We start from the raw sequence: 24,538 nt of genomic DNA on the forward strand, positions 1-24,538 counted from the left end.
GTCTCTTGCTGATATGCCCCTCCCCTCCCTCCCCCCTCCTGTCTCACCCTCTCCTATGTTGACAGTGAAGGGTCTCTTGCTGATATGCCCCTCCCCTCTCCTGTCTCACCCTCTCCTATGTTAACAGTGAAGGGGCTCTTGCTGATCTGCCCCTCCCCTCACTCCCCCCTCCTGTCTCACCCTCTCCTATGTTAACAGTGAAGGGTCTCTTGCTGATCTGCCCCTCCCCTCTCCTGTCTCACCCTCTCCTATGTTGACAGTGAAGGGGTTCTTGCTGATCTGCCCCTCCCCTCTCCTGTCTCACCCTCTCCTATGTTGACAGTGAAGGGGCTCTTGCTGATCTGCCCCTCCCCTCTCCTGTCTCACCCTCTCCTATGTTGACAGTGAAGGGGCTCTTGCTGATCTGCCCCTCCCCTCTCCTGTCTCACCCTCTCCTATGTTAACAGTGAAGGGGCTCTTGCTGATCTTCCCCTCCCCTCTCCTGTCTCACCCTCTCCTATGTTAACAGTGAAGGGTCTCTTGCTGATCTGCCCCTCCCCTCTCCTGTCTCACCCTCTCCTATGTTGACAGTGAAGGGGTCCTTGCTGATCTGCCCCTCCCCTCTCCTGTCTCACCCTCTCCTATGTTGACAGTGAAGGGGCTCTTGCTGATCTTCCCCTCCCCTCACTCCCCCCTCCTGTCTCACCCTCTCCTATGTTAACAGTGAAGGGTCTCTTGCTGATCTGCCCCTCCCCTCTCCTGTCTCACCCTCTCCTATGTTGACAGTGAAGGGGCTCTTGCTGATCTGCCCTTCCCCTCACTCCCCCCTCCTGTCTCACCCTCTCCTATGTTGACAGTGAAGGGGTTCTTGCTGATCTGCCCCTCCCCCCTCCTGTCTCACCCTCTCCTATGTTGACAGTGAAGGGGTTCTTGCTGATCTGTCCTCCAGCGAAGGTAACGTAGATGGTGTGGGTCCCCTCCAGGGTGGGTTTGTAGGTGCAGCGGTACGAACTGTTGCCCTTATCCTCTATCTGACACACCACCACGTCCTTCTTACCCACTGGGTCCATGATCACCACCTCCACCTCTCCCACACCAGCACCTGGAGACAGGGAGAGTCTTAGCACCTGGACACAGGGAGAGTCTTAGCACCTGGACACAGGGAGAGTCTTAGCACCTGGAGACAGGGAGAGTCTTAGCACCTGGGCACAGGGAGAGTCTTAGCACCTGGACACAGGGAGAGTCTTAGCACCTGGAGACAGGGAGAGTCTTAGCACCTGGACACAGGGAGAGCCTTAGCACCTGGACACAGGGAGAGTCTTAGCACCTGGGCACAGGGAGAGTCTTAGCACCTGGGCACAGGGAGAGTCTTAGCACCTGGACACAGGGAGAGTCTTAGCACCTGGACACAGGGAGAGTCTTAGCACCTGGACACAGGGAGAGTCTTAGCACCTGGGCACAGGGAGAGTCTTAGCACCTGGACACAGGGAGAACCTTAGCACCTGGACACAGGGAGAGTCTTAGCACCTGGAGACAGGGAGAGTCTTAGCACCTGGACACAGGGAGAGCCTTAGCACCTGGACACAGGGAGAGTCTTAGCACCTGGAGACAGAGTCTTAGCACCTGGACACAGGGAGAGTCTTAGCACCTGGGCACAGGGAGAGTCTTAGCACCTGGGCACAGGGAGAGTCTTAGCACCTGGACACAGGGAGAGTCTTAGCACCTGGACACAGGGAGAGTCTTAGCACCTGGGCACAGGGAGAGTCTTAGCACCTGGGCACAGGGAGAGCCTTAGCACCTGGACACAGGGAGAGTCTTAGCACCTGGACACAGGGAGAGTCTTAGCACCATACCAATATATTGTATATTAACGTGGGAAGGAAATGGACTGATGTGTATGAATCGTGGTGTCTTTTCCTGCAATATATAATATACACTAAGTGTACAAAACATTAGGAACACCTTCCTAATATTGAGTTGCACCCCCTTTTTGCCCTCAATTCGTTGAGGGATGGACTTTTCATCGACATTGATTGAAGTGGATTTATCAAGTGACATCTAAAAGGATCATAGCTTTCACCTGGATTCACCTGGTCAGTCTATGTCATGGAAAGAGCAGGTGTTCCTAATATGTTGTACACTCAGTGTACACTCAATATATACACATAACACACGTAACACACAAACCAGCCAAAGGCGACAAATATACAGTCGTCCTTACTAACTGAGCTGCCAGAGAGGAGGGAAACAGCTCAGCGGTGTCAGCAAGAGACCAATGGTGATTTTAAAACAGTCACGGAGTTCAATGACTGAGAAAACAGTGTGTACCTGCGGTGTAGACGTCAAAGCATGTGGTCTCATTGGCGATGTTCCCGGCAGGTTCTAGTCCGGGTCCCTGAGCTGTAGCTTTACTGCTGTCTCCCTGGGCCATCCCCACATCCACCTCATACGGAGACTTATTGATGTGTAGCCCCGCAAACAGCACCGTCACCTAGTAAAACACAGGGTCACCAAACAGCACCGTCACCTGGTATAACACAGTTACCAAACAACACCATCACCTGGTATAACACACTGTTACCAAACAACACCGTCACCTGGTAATAATACACACTGTTACCAGACAACACCGTCACCTGGTAATAATACACACTGTTACCAAACAACACCATCACCTGGTAATAATACACACTGTTACCAAACAACACCATCACCTAGTATAACACTGTTACCAAACAACACCATCACCTGGTAATAATACACACTGTTACCAAACAACACCGTCACCTGGTAATAATACACACTGTTACCAAACAACACCGTCACCTGGTAATAATACACACTGTTACCAAACAACACCGTCACCTGGTAATAATACACACTGATACCAAACAACACCGTCACCTGGTAATAATACACACTGTTACCAAACAACACCGTCACCTGGTAATAATACACACTGTTACCAAACAACACCGTCACCTGGTAATAATACACACTGTTACCAAACAACACCGTCACCTGGTAATAATACACACTGTTACCAAACAACACCATCACCTGGTAATAATACACACTGTTACCAAACAACACCATCACCTAGTATAACACTGTTACCAAACAACACCGTCACCTGGTAATAATACACACTGTTACCAAACAACACCGTCACCTGGTAATAATACACACTGTTACCAAACAACACCGTCACCTGGTAATAATACACAGAGTTACCAAACAACACCGTCACCTGGTAATAATACACGCTGTTACCAAACAACACCGTCACCTGGTAATAATACACACTGATACCAAACAACACCGTCACCTGGTAATAATACACACTGTTACCAAACAACACCGTCACCTGGCATAACACTGTTACCAAACAACACCGTCACCTGGTAATAATACACACTGTTACCAAACAACACCGTCACCTAGCATAACACTGTTACCAAACAACACCGTCACCTGGTAATAATACACACTGTTACCAAACAACACCGTCACCTGGTAATAATACACACTGTTACCAAACAACACCGTCACCTGGTAATAATACACACTGTTACCAAACAACACCGTCACCTGGTAATAATACACACTGTTACCAAACAACACCGTCACCTGGTAATAATACACACTGTTACCAAACAACACCGTCACCTGGTAATAATACACACTGTTACCAAACAACACCGTCACCTGGTAATAATACACACTGTTACCAAACAACGCCATCACCTGGTAATAATACACACTGTTACCAAACAACACCGTCACCTGGTAATAATACACACTGTTACCAAACAACACCATCACCTGGTAATAATACACACTGTTACCAAACAACACCATCACCTGGTATAACACTGTTACCAAACAACACCATCACCTGGTAATAATACACACTGTTACCAAACAACACCATCACCTGGTATAACACACTGTTACCAAACAACACCGTCACCTGGTAATAATACATACTGTTACCAAACAACACCGTCACCTGGTAATAATACATACTGTTACCAAACAACACCGTCACCTGGTAATAATACACACTGTTACCAAACAACACCGTCACCTGGTAATAATACACACTGTTACCAAACAACGCCATCACCTGGTAATAATACACACTGTTACCAAACAACACTGTCACCTGGTAATAATACACACTGTTACCAAACAACACCCTCACCTGGTAATAATACACACTGTTACCAAACAACACCGTCACCTGGTAATAATACACAGAGTTACCAAACAACACCATCACCTGGTAATAATACACACTGTTACCAAACAACACCGTCACCTGGTAATAATACACACTGATACCAAACAACACCGTCACCTGGTAATAATACACACTGTTACCAAACAACACCATCACCTGGTAATAATACACGCTGTTACCAAACAACACCGTCACCTGGTAATAATACACACTGTTACCAAACAACACCATCACCTGGTATAACACTGTTACCAAACAACACCATCACCTGGTAATAATACACACTGTTACCAAACAACACCGTCACCTGGTAATAATACACACTGTTACCAAACAACACCATCACCTGGTAATAATACACACTGTTACCAAACAACACCGTCACCTGGTAATAATACACACTGTTACCAAACAACACCGTCACCTGGTAATAATACACACTGTTACCAAACAACACCGTCACCTGGTAATAATACACACTGTTACCAAACAACACCGTCACCTGATAATAATACACACTGATACCAAACAACACCATCACCTGGTAATAATACACACTGTTACCAAACAACACCGTCACCTGGTAATAATACACACTGTTACCAAACAACACCGTCACCTGGTAATAATACACACTGTTACCAAACAACACCGTCACCTGGTAATAATACACACTGTTACCAAACAACACCATCACCTAGTATAACACTGTTACCAAACAACACCGTCACCTGGTAATAATACACACTGTTACCAAACAACACCGTCACCTGGTAATAATACACACTGTTACCAAACAACACCATCACCTAGTATAACACTGTTACCAAACAACACCATCACCTGGTAATAATACACACTGTTACCAAACAACACCGTCACCTGGTAATAATACACACTGTTACCAAACAACACCGTCACCTGGTAATAATACATACTGTTACCAAACAACACCGTCACCTGGTAATAATACACACTGTTACCAAACAACACCATCACCTGGTAATAATACACACTGTTACCAAACAACACCGTCACCTGGTAATAATACACACTGTTACCAAACAACACCGTCACCTGGTAATAATACATACTGTTACCAAACAACACCGTCACCTGGTAATAATACACACTGTTACCAAACAACACCATCACCTGGTAATAATACACACTGTTACCAAACAACACCGTCACCTGGTAATAATACACACTGTTACCAAACAACACCGTCACCTGGTAATAATACACACTGTTACCAAACAACACCGTCACCTGGTAATAATACACACTGTTACCAAACAGCACCGTCACCTGGTAATAATACACACTGTTACCAAACAACACCGTCACCTGGTAATAATACACACTGTTACCAGACAGCACCGTCACCTGGTAATAATACACACTGTTACCAAACAACACCGTCACCTGGTAATAATACACACTGTTACCAAACAGCACCGTCACCTGGTAATAATACACACTGTTACCAAACAACACCATCACCTGGTAATATTACACACTGTTACCAAACAGCACCGTCACCTGGTAATAATACACACTGTTACCAAACAACACCATCACCTGGTAATAATACACACTGTTACCAAACAACACCGTCACCTGGTAATAATACACACTGTTACCAAACAACACCGTCACCTGGTAATAATACACACTGTTACCAAACAACACCGTCACCTGGTAATAATACACACTGTTACCAAACAACACCGTCACCTGGTAATAATACACACTGTTACCAAACAACACCGTCACCTGGTAATAATACACACTGTTACCAAACAGCACCGTCACCTGGTAATAATACACACTGTTACCAAACAACACCGTCACCTGGTAATAATACACACTGTTACCAAACAACACCGTCACCTGGTAATAATACACACTGTTACCAAACAACACCGTCACCTGGTAATAATACACACTGATACCAAACAGCACCGTCACCTGGTAATAATACACACTGTTACCAAACAACACCATCACCTGGTAATAATACACACTGTTACCAAACAACACCGTCACCTGGTAATAATACACACTGTTACCAAACAACACCGTCACCTGGTAATAATACACACTGTTACCAAACAACACCGTCACCTGGTAATAATACACACTGTTACCAAACAACACCGTCACCTGGTAATAATACACACTGTTACCAAACAACACCGTCACCTGGTAATAATACACACTGTTACCAAACAACACCGTCACCTGGTAATAATACACACTGTTACCAAACAACATCGTCACCTGGTAATAATACACACTGTTACCAAACAACACCGTCACCTGGTAATAATACACACTGTTACCAAACAACACCGTCACCTGGTAATAATACACACTGTTACCAAACAACACCATCACCTGGTAATAATACACGCTGTTACCAAACAACACCGTCACCTGGTAATAATACACACTGTTACCAAACAACACCGTCACCTGGTAATAATACACACTGTTACCAAACAACACCATCACCTGGTAATAATACACACTGTTACCAAACAACACCGTCACCTGGTAATAATACACACTGTTACCAAACAACACCATCACCTGGTAATATTACACACTGTTACCAAACAACACCATCACCTGGTAATAATACACACTGTTACCAAACAACACCGTCACCTGGTAATAATACACACTGTTACCAAACAACACCGTCACCTGGTAATAATACACACTGTCACCAAACAACACCGTCACCTGGTAATAATACACACTGATACCAAACAACACCGTCACCTGGTAATAATACACACTGTTACCAAACAACACCGTCACCTGGTAATAATACACACTGTTACCAAACAACACCATCACCTGGTAATAATACACACTGTCACCAGACAACACCATCACCTGGTAATAATACACACTGTTACCAGACAACACCATCACCTGGTAATAATACACACTGTTACCAGACAACACCATCACCTGGTAATAATACACACTGTTACCAGACAACACCATCACCTGGTAATGGGTTAGGGTAGGTTAGGAATAAGGCTTGAGGTTAGGTCAGCAGTAAGGGTTAAGGTTAGGGTTAGGGTAGGAATAAGGGTTAGGGTTAGGGTAGGAATAAGGGTTAAGGTTAGGGTAGGAATAAGGGTTAAGGTTAGGGTAGGAATAAGGGTTAAGGTTAGGGTAGGAATAAGGGTTAAGGTTAGGGTAGAAATAAGGGTTACGGTTAGGGTAGGAATAAGGGTTAAGGTTAGGGTAGAAATAAGGGTTACGGTTAGGGTAGGAATAAGGGTTAAGGTTAGGGTAGGAATAAGGGTTAAGGTTAGGGTAGGAATAAGGGTTAAGGTTAGGGTAGGAATAAGGGTTAAGGTTAGGGTAGGAATAAGGGTTAAGGTTAGGGTAGGAATAAGGGTTAAGGTTAGGGTAGGAATAAGGGTTAAGGTTAGGGTAGGAATAAGGGTTAAGGTTAGGGTTGGAATAAGGGTTAAGGTTAGGGTAGGTAGGGTAGGAATAAGGGTTAAGGGTTAAGGTAGGAATAAGGGTTAAGGTTAGGGTAGGTAGGGTAGGAATAAGGGTTAAGGGTTAAGGTTAGGGTAGGTTGGGAATAAGCATTAAGGTTAGGAATAAGGGTTAAGGTTAGGGTAGGTTAGGTTAGGTTAGGAATAAGGGTTAAGAATAAGGGTTAAGGTTAGGATAAGTTAGGTTAGGAATAAGGGTTAAGTTTAGGGTAGAGTAGTTTAGGAACATGGGTTAAGGTTAAAGTAGGTTAGGTTAGGAGTAAGGGTTAAGATAGGTTAGGGTAGGAATAAGGGCTAAGTTTAGGGTAGAGTAGTTTAGGAATAAGGGTTGAGGTTACGGTAGGTTAGGAATACGTTTTAAGGTTAGGGTTGGTTAGGTTAGGAATAAGGGTTAAGAATAAGGGTTAAGGTTAGGATAGGTTAGGAATAAGGGTTAAGGTTAGGATAGGTTAGGAATAAGGGTTAAGGTTAGGGTAGGGATAGAACAGAAAGTGTACCTTGTGCATCCCAGTGACCTTGGGTATGTAGAAGACAGAGTAGGTTTGGTTCGTATCATTGTTGGCTGTCACTTTGGCCTGATAGGAGGATACAGAGAGAGAATTAGAGTTGGATAAATGTAGATACATTTTTCGCAAGGACTTAAACGGGATACTAACCTCAACATTAAAACCTTCAATCCAAATCCAAATTCAGAACTAAAACCTTGATTTTGGACAAAATGACCTGAATGGACTACTACTACCAAGGACTATCAAGAAAAAACTTCTACCAAACCAAAACATGCAGAAGAAACCAAGCAGAGACCTGGAAATACCATCCAACACAAATATTCAGTCTGAATAGTCTGTAGGTAATTTTGTCATATAAAATGTTCTTCGGGATCAGTGTCCCTTCCACGGGACGGTTGAGCTAACGCGATTACCATGAGGTTGTAAGTAACAAGAACATTTCCCAGGACATAGACATATCTGATATTGGCAGAAAGCTTAAATTCTTGTTAATCTAACTGCACTGTCCAATTTACAGTAACTATTAGAGTGAAATAATACCATACTATTGTTTGAGGAGAGTGCACAATTTTTTAACATAAAAAGTTATTAATAAACAAATTAGGCATATTTGGGCAGTCTTGATACAACATTTTGAACAGAAATGCAATGGTTCATTGGATCAGCCTAAAACGTTTCACATACACTTCTGCCATCTAGTGGCCAAAATGTATATTGCACCTGGGCTGGAATAATACATTATGGCCTTTGTCTTGCATTTCAAAGATGATGGTACAAAAAAAACACAAAATAACGTGTTTTTTTTTAAATTTGTATTATCTTTTACAAGATCTAATGTGTTATATTCTCCTACATTCCTTTCACATTTCCACAAACTTCAAAGTGCTTCTTTTCAAATGGTACCAATAATATGCATATCCTTGCTTCAGGGCCTGAGCAACAGGCAGTTAGATTTGAGTATGTCATTTCAGGCGAAAATTGGAAGAAGGGGCAGATCCTTAAGTTTATTTTAAATAAGGCTACTAAGGTACCAAGCTGCTAGGACAGAACAGACCTGGCTGCAACTGTAATTAGCTGTCACGCCCTGACCTGAGATATCTCTGTTTTCTTTATATTTTGGTTAGGTCAGGGTGTGATTAGGGTGGGTACGTTAGTTTTTGTATTGTCTAGAGTTTTTGTATGTCTAGAGTTTTTGCAGGTCTAGGTGATTTGTATGTCTATGGTGGCCTGATATGGTTCAATCAGAAGCAGCTGTTTATCGTTGTCTCTGATTGGGGATCATATTTAGGTAGCCATTTTCCCTTTGGTGTTTGTGGGTTCTTGTCTATGTGTAGTTGCCTGTCAGTACTCTTTTGTATAACTTCACGTGTCGTTTTGTTATTTTGGTTAGTTTGTTCAGTGTTTCATTCTTATTTTAATAAAGAATGTACGCATACCACGCTGCGCCTTGGTCCGATTCATACGACGAACGTGACATTAGCACTGAAGTGTGAAGTGAGAGATTGCAGGAGAGTTTAACAGCCCACCCAAATGCAGCAGACTTTGAATCCGCCATGGCTTATTCCTGTGGAGAGGTCATTACAATACAATACTCCACGGACCGGCGTTCCGTCAACAGGACAGTTGTAAATCAGAGCGTTGTCTTGTGTCACGATCAAAGGGTCCACAGCTTTTGGAGTAACAACAAATGTCGGTACATAGAAGTGTCTTACATCGGCTGAAAGCTTAAATTCTTGTAAATATAACTGCACTGTCCAATTTACAGTAGCTATTACTGCAAAAAAAGCGATGTTATTGTTTAAGGAGAGCTCCTAACAACAAAACACTTTTTTTCAACGTGATAGGTTTGATATATTCACCTCTGAAGGTGAAATGTGTACTTACATTCTGAAATCTTGCTCTGATTTATCATTCAAAGGGTCACAGAGATAACATGAAGTGTCGTGTTGTTAGATAAAATCATTTTTTATATCCTAAAAAGGTCCATATAGCACAAACTATTTATTATTTCCACTCGTTCAATTTGCAAAGAGAGGAATCTGTGAATATCTCACCCTGAGCGTTGTTTGAACGAGTCAAATCACGTTCGTATGAATTCCTCAGAGTTTTGAGAATGACACAAATATACATTTTCACAAAGTCTGCTGCCTCAGTTTGTATGATGGCAATTTGCATATAGTCCAGAATGTCATGAAGAGTGATCAGATGAATTGCAATTAATTGCAAAGTCCCTCTTTGCCATGTGTTACGAATCCCGCCGAGGATGGTGCCTCTTCCTGTTCGGGCGGCGCTCGGCGGTCGTCGTCTCCGGTCTACTAGCTGCCACCGATCCCCTTTTCTGTTTTCATTTAGGTTTGTCTAATTGGTTACACCTGTTTTGTGTTTAGGGTAGGGGGTTATTTAAACTCAGTTGGCCCGTTGACTTTTGTGAGGGCTTGTTTTTCTGTTTGTTGTTGTGGTGTTATTGTATAGTGGATTCGGTCCTATTTATGTTGGACAGTATTTTTGACGCGCCCGTTGTTGTGTGGCGTAGCCGCTTCGGAGATTATTTCTGGGTGAAATAATAAATTTCCACTTGCTCATTATTTACCCTGCTCTCTGCACCTGACTCCTTCATTTCATCATCGGAATTGTGACACCATGCAAATGAACTGAATCCCCCAAAAACATTTCCACTGCATTTCAGCCCCGCCACAAAAGGACCAGCTGACATCATATCAGTGATTCTCTCGTTTACACAGGTGTGAGTGTTGACGAGGACAAGGCTGGAGATCACTCTGTCATGCTGATTGAGTTTGAATAACAGACTGGAAGCTTCAAAAGGAGGATGGTGCTTGGAATCATTGTTCTTCTTCTGTCAACCATGATTACCTGCAAGGAAACACGTGCCGTCGTCATTGCTTTGCACAAAAAAGGGCTTCACATGCAAGGATATTGCTGCCAGTAAGATTGCACCTAAATCAACCATTTATCGGATCATCAAGAACTTCAAGGAGAGCGGTTCAAATGTTGTGAAGAAGGCTTCAGGGTGCCCAAGAAAGTCCAGCAAGCGCCAGGACCGTCTCCTAAAGTTGATTCAGCTGCGGGATCGGGGCACCACCAGTACAGAGCTTGCTCAGGAATAGCAGCAGGCAGGTGTGAGTGCATCTGCACGCACAGTGAGGAAAATACTTTTGGAGGATGGCCTGGTGTCAAGAAGGGCAGCAAAGAAATCCCTTCTCTCCAGGAAAAACATCAGGGATATATTCTGCAAAAGGTACAGGGATTGGACTGCTGAGGACTGGGGTAAAGTAATTTTCACGATTGAATCCCCTTTCCGATTGTTTGGGGCATCCGGAAAAAAGCTGTAGCGAATAAGAGTTCAAAGTTCATACCATTTGCAACCAAAGCTCACGCTGAGGTTGGCTTTGTTCTGTAGTTATTATCTGAATCCTTCTGACATCGGACCGTCGCCCTAATGTACCCGGAACAGAAGGTTACATGTTCGTCAAGGGCTTATATAGTGGAGGGAGAGAAGGGTGTGTTTCATAGTTTATAACCCATGTCTCTTCACAGGGGCCACTGATTGAGCAGAGCTCTAACTTTATGAAAACCCAATTCTCTCATTGGGAAGCTAAAATTATATTTAATCTTTTCACAAATAGTTTCATTTAAATTGCATTTAAATTGCACAACAATTCCATGTGAATCTGATAACTATAATGTGTAGACTTTCCCAGATACAGTTTAGGTCGTCCTGTCATCAGTCATAATGTCTCAGATGACAACTGAACTGACATCATATTCATTAAGTACCAACGCATATTTTCAACTGGTTCTATTACCGAAATATGGTTCCTTTCCCTCCACTTGTTTGATGTTCCCAGACTCTCTATGTTTAAACAAAGGCTATTCAAGTGTCCCTCAGTAGAGTAAGAGAGAGAGGGAAGGGAGAAAGGTATTTATGTGGGGGGTCATAAACCTTACCCACAGGCCAACATCATGACAACTGTATATAGACAAAATATGACATTTGAAATGTCTTTATTCTTTTTGGAACTTCTGTAAGTGTAATGTTTACTTTTTATTGTTTATTTCATTTTTGTTTATTATGTACTTCACTTGCTTTGGCAATGTTAACATATGTTTCCCATGCCAATAAAGCCCTTGAATTTAATTGAGAGAGAGAGAGATGTCACACAGAGATACAGAGGCAGAGAGAGATGTCGCAGAGAGAGACAGAGGCGGAGAGAGATGTCACACAGCGATACAGACAGAGAGAGATGTCGCAGAGAGAGACAGAGGCGGAGAGAGATGTCACACAGCGATACAGACAGAGAGAGATGTCACACAGAGAAACAGAAAGACAATATGTGTATGCTGTGTGTGTGTGCGAGTGTATACCTCCTCTCTGTGTCCGGCAGGGTCCTCTACATGCACTAGGACCTCTCCCATCCCAGCACTGATGGTCTCCACTGTAAACACAGCCTTCTTCATCACAGCGTTACCTACTGGCTCTATACCTGGAGAAAGAGAGAGAGGGAGAGAGAGAGAGAGAGAATCAAAGCGACATTATGATGGGTTATTGCACACTTATATTTTTATATGGTAGTGGTGGTGATGATGGTAGTAGTGGGTGGGTGTGGTGGTGGTGGTGATGATGATGATGATGGTGGTGGTGGTGGTGGTGGTGGTGGTGGTGGTGGTGGTAGTAGTAGGTGGGTGGGTGTGGTGGTGGTGGTGGTGGTGGTGGAGCGGCAGGTAGCCTAGCGGTTAGAGCGTTGGGCCAGTAACCAAGAAGTCGCAGGTTCGAAAACCTGATCAGACAAGGTGAAAAATATTCCGTTGTGCCCGTGAGCAAGGCACTTAAACCTCAATTGCTCCAAGGGCGTCGTACTACTATGACTGACCTTGTAAAAAAATACCTGTCCGGTGTATGTGACAAATAAAACACCTGTCCGGTGTATGTGACAAATAAAATACCTGTCCGGTGTATGTGACAAATAAAACACCTGTCCGGTGTATGTGACAAATAAAACACCTGTCCGGTGTATGTGACAGATAAAACACCTGTCCGGTGTATGTGACAGATAAAACACCTGTCCGGTGTATGTGACAAATAAAACATATGTTGGATGATGATGGTGTACCTGGTCCATATGCGCAGGCATTCTTGGGGTCGAGTCCGGGGCACAGGGGTGCGCCAGGTTTCAGTTTGGACTTGGGGAACTGGGACAGGTATGTCATCACGGAATGTTCATCTACATTGGGGTCAACAATTTCCTCTGGGGTTATCACCTAGGAAATCAGACCGGACACAATGTTTAGACACACACACACACACACACCTACTAGAGCGAGTAAAATGGTCAGAGTGAGGTGTTCTCTCATTTGTGTAGCCAACATTAGCCAATTAGTTTGGGTGCTTGACTGCTGTTGTTAGGTCAGAACGAGCGGATCAACCGTACCCCTCGGCCAGAGCGTCCAGTGTGCGCTCTGAACGCTCCTTAAAGAGATGGGAAAAGATTAAGAGGGTGGGAACAATGCTGAGTATAGACAAAGAAGAGTTCTCCAGTAGGTGTACCAAAAATACTCAAAGGCCATTTTCTCAAAAGTGAGGTTACAAGTACATCAACTTTCAAGGCAAAATTACTTTCCCATTGTTCCTCAACTGTAGTGTATGATATATAATTTTCTAGCTCTGAGTCTCTACTTGTATCCAATGTTAAAAACACCATTTGACCGGTCGGTCACATATAGTAGCCATGTCTATGAAAGTTCCAAAGTTCCAAAGGATGGGTGTAATATAGTGTATAAGAGGTCTTGTAGTGATTCCTATGTTGTTGATGTAAAAAATATTTGTTGGTAATGAGGAGCAACCAGGCCCTGAACTTGATACATTTATAAAATTGTTTATACTAGTTACTAATAAGCATGCACCGATAAAGAAAATGACTGTGAAAACGGTTAAATCCCTGTGGATTGATGAGGAATTGAAAAGGTGTATGGTTGAGAGGGGATGCGACCGTCACGCCCTGACCATAGTTTGCTTTGTATGTTTCTATGTTTTGTTTGGTCAGGGTGTGATCTGAGTGGGCATTCTATGTTGTATGTCTGGTTTGTCTATGTCTATGTGTTTGGCCTGATATGGTTCTCAATCAGAGGCAGGTGTTAGTCGTTGTCTCTGATTGGGAACCATATTTAGGTAGCCTGTTTTGTATTGTGGGTGATTGTTCCTGTTTCTGTGTCTTTGTGTATGTCACCATACGGGACTGTTGGGTTTTCGATCGTTTGTCCGTTTATTGTTTTGTAAGTTTATTCAGTGTTATTTCGTTATTAAAAGTAACGATGTATTCATATCACGCTGCGTATTGGTCCTCCGATCCTTCTTACTACTCCTCCTCAGATGAGGAGGACGACGATCGTGACAGAGGCCAAAGGAATGGCAAATAAGTCTGGCTACACAATCGATTGGAAAACGTACTGCAAATTGAGAAATCGTGACTAAACTGCATAAAAAGAAGAAGAAACTACACTATGAATTAATACATTTTTCATTGACATGATCAGCAAACTTAGGCATAACATGCCAGCAACAAACGCTGACACTACACATCCAAGTATATCTAAACAAATTAGGAAAGACAAGAATTGTAATTTTGAATTCCGTAAAGTGAGTGTGGAAGAGGTGAAAAAATTATTGTTGTCTATCAACAATGACAAGCCACCGGGGTCTGACAATCTGGATGGAAAATTACTGAGGATTATAGCGGGCAATATTGCCACTCCTATCTGCCATATTCTCAGTTTAAGCCTACTAGAGAGTGTGTGCCCTCAGGCCTGGAGGGAAGCTAAAGTCATTCCGCTATCTCAGTAAAGCCCCCTTTATTGGCTCAAATAGCCGACCAATCAGCCTGTTACCAACACTTCCTTTCAAACTTCCGGGTTGGAGCGAGTAGTCGCATTCGGCTTCGCTCCACAGGTAGTATTACATTTAATTTCATTTCATTACAGTACAACGGTTTGATTTGTTTGATCTTAGCTAGCTACATAGCCGTCTTTGTATCAAAGATAATTGTGTAGTTTAGAGTAATTATCTAGGTTAGCTAGCCAGCTATTTTCGTCCTTCTAACGTAACGTAGTCAACACTGCTAGCTAGCCAGCTAGCCAGCTAGCCACCGAATAGCAGCACTGTAGAAACTATTACATTCAACGGAACAACGGAACGACTTGATTAGTGTAGTGTTAGCTAGCTACATAGTTGTCTTTGCTGTCTCTGTATCTAAGATAATTGTGTAGTTTAGAGTAATTATCGGTTAGCTAGCCAGCTATTTTCGTCCGCCGCGCTGCCGTTCTCCTACCTAGTCAACACTGCTAGCTAGCCAACTTCTATCGAATAGCAGCACTGTAGAAACTATTACATTACAACAGAACGATTTGATTAGTGTAGTGTTAGCTAGCGACATAGTTGTCTTTGCTGTCCTTGTATCTAAGATTATTGTGTAGTTTAGAGTAATTATCTAGCCAGTTATCGTGGTTACCTAGCCAGCTATCGAGGTTACCTAGCCAGCTACACTTTCAAAGAAGTCAACAACGCAGCCACTGCTAGCTAGCCTACTTCACCAGTCAGCAGTACTGCATCATTTTAATCATTTTAGTCAATAAGATTTTTGCAACGTAAGCTTAACTTTCTGAGCATTCGAGACGTGTAGTCCACTTGTTATTCCAATCTCCTTTGCATTAGCGTAGCCTCTTCTGTAGCCTGTCAACTATGTGTCTGTCTATCCCTGTTCTCTCCTCTCTGCACAGACCATACAAACGCTTCACACCGCGTGGCCACGGCCACCCTAACCTGGTGGTCCCAGCGCGCACGACCCACGTGGAGTTCCAGGTCTCCGGCAGCCTCTGGAACTGCCGATCTGCGGCCAACAAGGCAGAGTTCATCTCAGCCTATGCTTCCCTCCAGTCCCTCGACTTCTTGGCACTGACGGAAACATGGATCACCACAGATAACACTGCTACTCCTACTGCTCTCTCCTCGTCTGCCCACGTGTTCTCGCACACCCCGAGAGCCTCTGGTCAGCGGGGTGGTGGCACCGGGATCCTCATCTCTCCCAAGTCGTCATTCTCTCTTTCTCCCCTTACCCATCTGTCTATCGCCTCCTTTGAATTCCATGCTGTCACAGTTACCAGCCCTTTCAAGCTTAACATCCTTATCATTTATCGCCCTCCAGGTTCCCTTGGAGAGTTCATCAATGAGCTTGATGCCTTGATAAGCTCCTTTTCTGGGGACAGCTCACCTCTCACAGTTCTGGGTGACTTTAACCTCCCCACGTCTACCTTTGACTCATTCCTCTCTGCCTCCTTCTTTCCACTCCTCTCCTCTTTTGACCTCACCCTCTCACCTTCCCCCCCTACTCACAAGGCCGGCAATATGCTTGACCTCATCTTTACTAGATGCTGTTCTTCCACTAACCTCATTGCAACTCCCCTCCTAGTCTCCGACCACTACCTTGTATCCTTTTCCCTCTCGCTCTCATCCAACACTTCCCACACTGCCCCTACTCGGATGGTATCGCGCCGTCCCAACCTTCGCTCTCTCTCCCCCGCTACTCTCTCCTCTTCCATCCTATCATCTCTTCCCTCTGCTCAAACCTTCTCCAACCTATCTCCTGATTCTGCCTCCTCAACCCTCCTCTCCTCCCTTTCTGCATCCTTTGACTCTCTATGTCCCCTATCCTCCAGGCCGGCTCGGTCCTCCCCTCCCGCTCCGTGGCTCGACGACTCATTGCGAGCTCACAGAACAGGGCTCCGGGAAGCCGAGCGGAAATGAAGGAAAACTCGCCTCCCTGCGGACCTGGCATCCTTTCACTCCCTCCTCTCTACATTTTCCTCTTCTGTCTCTGCTGCTAAAGCCACTTTCTACCACTCTAAATTCCAAGCACCTGCCTCTAACCCTAGGAAGCTCTTTGCCACCTTCTCCTCCCTCCTGAATCCTCCCCCCCCCCCCCCTCCTCCCTCTCTGCAGATGACTTCGTCAACCATTTTGAAAAGAAGGTCGACGACATCCGATCCTCGTTTGCTAAGTCAAACGACACCGCTGGTTCTGCTCACACTGCCCTACCCTGTGCTCTGACCTCTTTCTCCCCTCTCTCTCCAGATGAAATCTCGCGTCTTGTGACGGCCGGCCGCCCAACAACCTGCCCGCTTGACCCTATCCCCTCCTCTCTTCTCCAGACCATTTCCGGAGACCTTCTCCCTTACCTCACCTCGCTCATCAACTCATCCTTGACCGCTGGCTACGTCCCTTCCGTCTTCAAGAGAGCGAGAGTTGCACCCCTTCTGAAAAAACCTACACTCGATCCCTCCGATGTCAACAACTACAGACCAGTATCCCTTCTTTCTTTTCTCTCCAAAACTCTTGAACGTGCCGTCCTTGGCCAGCTCTCCTGCTATCTCTCTCAGAATGACCTTCTTGATCCAAATCAGTCAGGTTTCAAGACTAGTCATTCAACTGAGACTGCTCTTCTCTGTGTCACGGAGGCGCTCCGCACTGCTAAAGCTAACTCTCTCTCCTCTGCTCTCATCCTTCTAGACCTATCGGCTGCCTTTGATACTGTGAACCATCAGATCCTCCTCTCCACCCTCTCCGAGTTGGGCATCTCCGGCGCAGCCCACGCTTGGATTCCGTCCTACCTGACAGGTCGCTCCTACCAGGTGGCGTGGCGAGAATCTGTCTCCTCACCACGTGCTCTCACCACTGGTGTCCCCCAGGGCTCTGTTCTAGGCCCTCTCCTATTCTCGCTATACACCAAGTCACTTGGCTCTGTCATAACCTCACATGGTCTCTCCTATCATTGCTATGCAGACGACACACAATTAATCTTCTCCTTTCCCCCTTCTGATAACCAGGTGGCGAATCGCATCTCTGCATGTCTGGCAGACATATCAGTGTGGATGACGGATCACCACCTCAAGCTGAACCTCGGCAAGACGGAGCTGCTCTTCCTCCCGGGGAAGGACTGCCCATTACATGATCTCGCCATCACGGTTGACAACTCCATTGTGTCCTCCTCCCAGAGCGCTAAGAACCTTGGCGTGATCCTGGACAACACCCTGTCGTTCTCAACTAACATCAAGGCGGTGGCCCGTTCCTGTAGGTTCATGCTCTACAACATCCGCAGAGTACGACCCTGCCTCACACAGGAAGTGGCGCAGGTCCTAATCCAGGCACTTGTCATCTCCCGTCTGGATTACTGCAACTCGCTGTTGGCTGGGCTCCCTGCCTGTGCCATTAAACCCCTACAACTCATCCAGAACGCCGCAGCCCGTCTGGTGTTCAACCTTCCCAAGTTCTCTCACGTCATCCCGCTCCTCCGCTCTCTCCACTGGCTTCCAGTTGAAGCTCGCATCCGCTACAAGACCATGGTGCTTGCCTACGGGGCTGTGAGGGGAACGGCACCTCAGTACCTTCAGGCTCTGATCAGGCCCTACACCCAAACAAGGGCACTGCGTTCATCCACCTCTGGCCTGCTCGCCTCCCTACCACTGAGGAAGTACAGTTCCCGCTCAGCCCAGTCAAAACGGTTCGCTGCTCTGGCACCCCAATGGTGGAACAAACTCCCTCACGACGCCAGGACAGCGGAGTCAATCACCACCTTCCGGAGACACCTGAAACCCCACCTCTTTAAGGAATACCTAGGATAGGATAAAGTAATCCTTCTGACCCCTCCCCCCAAAAGATTTAGATGCACTATTGTAAAGTGGCTGTTCCACTGGATGTCATAAGGTGAATGCACCAATTTGTAAGTCGCTCTGAATAAGAGCGTCTGCTAAATGACTTAAATGTAAACTTAGTAAACTTTCTGAAGAAATTGTTTGACCTGATACAATGCTATTTAACAGTAAACAAATTGTCAACAGACTTTCAGCTTATAGGGAAGGACATTCAACAAGCACAGCGCTTACACAAATGACTGATGATTGGCTGAGAAATTGATGATAAAAAGATTGTTGGGGAATAGTTTTGTTAGACTTCAGTGCGGCTTGTGACATTATCGATCATAGTCTGCTGCTGGAAAATTGGATGTGTTATGGCTTTACACCCAATGCTATATTGTGGATAAAGATTTACCTGTCTAACTCAGAGGGTGTTCTTTAATGGAAGCCTCTCCAACATAATCCAGGTAGAAGCAGGAATTCCCCAGGGCAGCTGTTTAGGCCCCTTACAGGTAGAATCAGGAATTCCCCAGGGCAGCTGTCTAGGCCCCTTACTGGTAGAATCAGGAATTCCCCAGGGCAGCTGTCTAGGCCCCTTACTTTTTCAATCTTTACTAATGACATGCCACTGGCTTTGAGTAAAGCCTGTGTGTCTATGTACAGTTGAAGTCAGAAGTTTACATCCACTTAAGTTGTAGTCATTAAAACTCATCTTTCAACCACTCCACCAATTTCTTCTTAACAAACTATAGTTTTGGCAAGTCTGTTAGGACATCTACTTTATGCATAACACAGGTAATTTATCCAACAATTGTTTACAGACAGATTATTTCAATTATAATTCACTGTATCACAATTCCAGTGGGTCAGAAGTTTACATACACTAAGTTGACTGTGCCTTTAAACAGCTTGGAAAATTCCAGAAAATGAGTATGTGTGTGACAAATAAAATTTGATTTGACTTGAATTGATTTGAAAATGCCAGAAAATTATGTCATGGCTTTAGAAGCTTCTGATAGGCTAATTGACATAATTTGAGTCAATTGTAGGTGTACCTGTGGATGTATCTCAAGCCCTACCTTTAAACTCAGTGCCTCTTTGCTTGACATCATGGGAAAATCTAAAGAAATCAACCAAGACCCCAGAAAAACAATTATAGACCTCCACAAGTCTGGTTCATCCTTGGGAGCAATTTCCTAACGCCTGAAGGTACCACGTTCATCTGTACAAACACTAGTACGCAAGTATAAACACCAGGGGACCACGCAGCCGTCATACCACTCAGGAAGGAGACGCGTTCCGTCTCCTAGAGATTAACGTACTTTGGTGAGAAGTGCAAATCAATCCCAGAACAACAACAAAGGACCTTGTGCAGATGCTGGAGTATCTATATCCACAGGAAAACAAGTCATATATCGACATAACCTAAAAATCCACTCAGCAAGGAAGAAGCCACTGCTCCAAAACCAACATAAAAAAGCCTACGGTTTGCAACCGCACATGGGGGCAAAGATCATACTTCTTGGAGAAATGTCCTCTGGTCTGATGAAACAAAAATAGAACTGTTTGACCATAATGACAATCGTTATGTTTGGAGGGAAAAGGGGGTGGCTTGCAAGCCGAAGAACACCATCCCAACCGTGAAGCACGGGGGTGGCAGCATCATGTTGTGGGGTTGCTTTGCTGCAGGAGGGACTGGTGCACTTCACAAAATAGATGGCATCATGAGGCAGGAAAATGATGTGGATATATTGAAGCAACATCTCAAGACATCAGTCAGGAAGTTAACAACACTATCAACAAGGCAGGTCCTACAGGCCCTAGTTTCTACCTTCTTAACAACACTATCAACAAGGCAGGTCCTACAGGCCCTAGTTTCTACCTTCTTAACAACACTCAACAAGGCAGGTCCTACAGGCCCTAGTCTCTACCTTCTTAACAACACTCAACAAGGCAGGTCCTACAGGCCCTAGTCTCTACCTTCTTAACAACACTATCAACAAGGCAGGTCCTACAGGCCCTAGTTTCTACCTTCTTAACAACACTATCAACAAGGCAGGTCCTACAGGCCCTAGTTTCTACCTTCTTAACAGCACTATCAACAAGGCATGTCCTACAGGCCCTAGTTTCTACCTTCTTAACAACACTATAAACAAGGCAGGTCCTACAGGCCCTAGTTTCTACCTTCTTAACAACACTATCAACAAGGCAGGTCCTACAGGCCCTAGTTTCTACCTTCTTAACAACACTATAAACAAGGCAGGTCCTACAGGCCCTAGTTTTGTCTCACCTGGACTACTGTTCAGTCGTGGGGTCAGGTGCCACAAAGAGGGACTTAGGAAAATTGCAATTGGCTCTGAACAGGGCAGCACGGCTGGCCCTTGGATGTACACAGAGAGCTAACATTAGTAATATGCATGTGTAACGGATGTGAAATGGCTAGCTAGTTAGCGGGTACGCGCTAGTAGCATTTCAATCAGTTACGTCACTTGCTCTGAGACTTTAAGTAGGGTTGCCCCTTGCTCTGCAAGGGCCGCGGCTTTTGTGGAGCGATGGGTAACGACGCTTCGTGGGTGACTGTTGTCGATGTGTGCAGAGGGTCCCTGGTTCGCGCCCGTGTCGGGGCGAGGGGACGGTACTAAAGTTATACTGTTACACATGTAAATCTATCCTGGCTCAAAGTGGATTGACTTCATCACTACTTGTATTTATGAGAGGTATTGACATGTTGAATGCACCGAGCTGTCTGTTAAACTACTGGCACACAGCTCGGATACCCATGCAAACCCCACAAGACATGCCACCAGAGGTCTCTTCACAGTCCCCAAGTCCAGAACAGACTATGGGAAGCACACAGTACTACATAGATCCATGACTACATGGAACTCTATTCCACAGTACTACATAGAGCCATGACTACATGGAACTCTATTCCACAGTACTACATAGAGCCATGACTACATGGAACTCTATTTCACAGTACTACATAGAGCCATGACTACATGGAACTCTATTCCACAGTACTACATAGAGCCATGACTACATGGAACTCTATTCCACAGTACTACATAGAGCCATGACTACATGGAACTCTATTCCACAGTACTACATAGAGCCATGACTACATGGAACTCTATTCCACAGTACTACATAGAGCCATGACTACATGGAACTCTATTCCACAGTACTACATAGAGCCATGACTACATGGAACTCTATTCCACAGTACTACATAGAGCCATGACTACATGGAACTCTATTCCACAGTACTACATAGAGCCATGACTACATGGAACTCTATTCCACAGTACTACACAGAGCCATGACTACATGGAACTCTATTCCACAGTACTACATAGAGCCATGACTACATGGAACTCTATTCCACAGTACTACATAGAGCCATGACTACATGGAACTCTATTCCACAGTACTACATAGAGCCATGACTACATGGAACTCTATTCCACAGTACTACATAGAGCCATGACTACATGGAACTCTATTCCACAAAAACTGAATGATGTTTTCTTTTCACAGCTACCTATGAACAGGCCCGGATCAAACGTAGACAGGCAGAGGAGACTTCTGATCTGCAGACGGACTCCGACATGGATGAAGAAGCGTTAGGACGTGACAGGGGCAACACAGCACTAGGGGACTGATTTCCCTATTGAATACTGTCCAGGATTTTTATTTATTTTATTTCACCTTTATTTAACCAGGTAGGCAAATTGAGAACACGTTCTCATTTACAATTGCGACCTGGCCAAGATAAAGCAAAGCAGTTCGACACATACAACAACACATAGTTACACATGGAGTAAAACAAACATACAGTCAATAATACAGTGAAAAATAAGTCTATATACAATTATAATAAGGATGTGGAGGCCATGGAGCGGTAGGTGCTATGAAAGGGATGTTTTACAAACAAAAACATATATTGTAGTATTTTATTCATTAGTTTCCAAGATAGAGCACTTTCAGTACAGAGGCTGTTATCCAGAGCGACTTACAGAAGCAATTAGGGTTAAGTGATGTTGGCTGGGGGAGATGTTGGCTAGGGGAGATGTTGGCTAGGGGAGATGTTGGCTAGGGGAGATGTTGGCTGGGGGAGATGTTGGCTGGGGGAGATGTTGGCTGGGGGAGATGTTGGCTGGGGGAGATGTTGGCTAGGGGAGATGTTGGCTGGGGGAGATGTTGGCTAGGGGAGATGTTGGCTAGGGGAGATGTTGGCTGGGGGAGATGTTGGCTGGGGGAGATGTTGGCTAGGGGAGATGTTGGCTAGGGGAGATGTTGGCTAGGGGAGATGTTGGCTAGGGGAGATGTTGGCTGGGGGAGATGTTGGCTGGGGGAGATGTTGGCTGGGGGAGATGTTGGCTGGGGGAGATGTTGGCTGGGGGAGATGTTGGCTAGGGGAGATGTTGGCTAGGGGAGATGTTGGCTGGGGGAGATGTTGGCTGGGGGAGATGTTGGCTAGGGGAGATGTTGGCTAGGGGAGATGTTGGCTAGGGGAGATGTTGGCTGGGGGAGATGTTGGCTGGGGGAGATGTTGGCTGGGGGAGATGTTGGCTGGGGGAGATGTTGGCTGGGGGAGATGTTGGCTGGGGGAGATGTTGGCTGGGGGAGATGTTGGCTGGGGGAGATGTTGGCTGGGGGAGATGTTGGCTAGGGGAGATGTTGGCTGGGGGAGATGTTGGCTAGGGGAGATGTTGGCTGGGGGAGATGTTGGCTAGAGGAGATGTTGGCTAGGGGAGATGTTGGCTAGGGGAGATGTTGGCTAGGGGAGATGTTGGCTGGGGGAGATGTTGGCTGGGGGAGATGTTGGCTGGGGGAGATGTTGGCTGGGGGAGATGTTGGCTGGGGGAGATGTTGGCTGGGGGAGATGTTGGCTGGGGGAGATGTTGGCTGGGGGAGATGTTGGCTAGGGGAGATGTTGGCTGGGGGAGATGTTGGCTGGGGGAGATGTTGGTTGGGGGAGATGTTGGCTAGGGGAGATGTTGGCTAGGGGAGATGTTGGCTAGGGGAGATGTTGGCTGGGGGAGATTTTGGCTGGGGGAGATGTTGGCTGGGGGAGATGTTGGCTGGGGGAGATGTTGGCTGGGGGAGATGTTGGCTGGGGGAGATGTTGGCTAGGGGAGATGTTGGCTAGGGGAGATGTTGGCTGGGGGAGATGTTGGTTGGGGGAGATGTTGGCTAGGGGAGATGTTGGCTAGGGGAGATGTTGTCTGGGGGAGATGTTGGCTGGGGGAGATGTTAGCTGGGGGAGATGTTGGCTGGGGGAGATGTTGGCTAGGGGAGATGTTGGCTGGGGGAGATGTTGGCTGGGGGAGATGTTGGCTGGGGGAGATATTGTGCTGGGGGAGATGTTGGCTAGGGGAGATGTTCGCTGGGGGAGATGTTGGCTGGGGGAGATGTTGGCTGGGGGAGATGTTGCCTGGGGGAGATGTTGGCTGGGGGAGATGTTGGCTGGGGGAGATGTTGGCTGGGGAGATGTTGGCTGGGGTGTCACACAGTCGTGGGTGAACAGGGAGTACAGGAGGGGACTAAGCACAAACGTTGCGTTGCGG

The 24,538-nt window shown here is 45.6% G+C and overlaps 1 protein-coding gene across 1 annotated transcript in view; it reads right to left on the reverse strand.

Annotated features, from left to right (window-relative positions):
- LOC129829423 (filamin-A-like) overlaps positions 1–24,538 on the reverse strand; it is a 313,184-nt gene that overhangs the window by 252,527 nt on the left and 36,119 nt on the right. The window contains exons 4-8 of the mRNA XM_055891112.1: positions 13,397–13,544; positions 12,651–12,769; positions 8,256–8,333; positions 2,308–2,470; positions 881–1,081 (exon numbers count right to left, since the gene is read on the reverse strand). Of these exons, the coding sequence (XP_055747087.1) occupies positions 881–1,081; positions 2,308–2,470; positions 8,256–8,333; positions 12,651–12,769; positions 13,397–13,544 (709 nt within the window). The remainder of the gene's footprint in view (positions 1–880; positions 1,082–2,307; positions 2,471–8,255; positions 8,334–12,650; positions 12,770–13,396; positions 13,545–24,538) is intronic.

Source organism: Salvelinus fontinalis, chromosome 31, assembly GCF_029448725.1.
Source record: "Salvelinus fontinalis isolate EN_2023a chromosome 31, ASM2944872v1, whole genome shotgun sequence".
NCBI lineage: Eukaryota > Metazoa > Chordata > Actinopteri > Salmoniformes > Salmonidae > Salvelinus > Salvelinus fontinalis.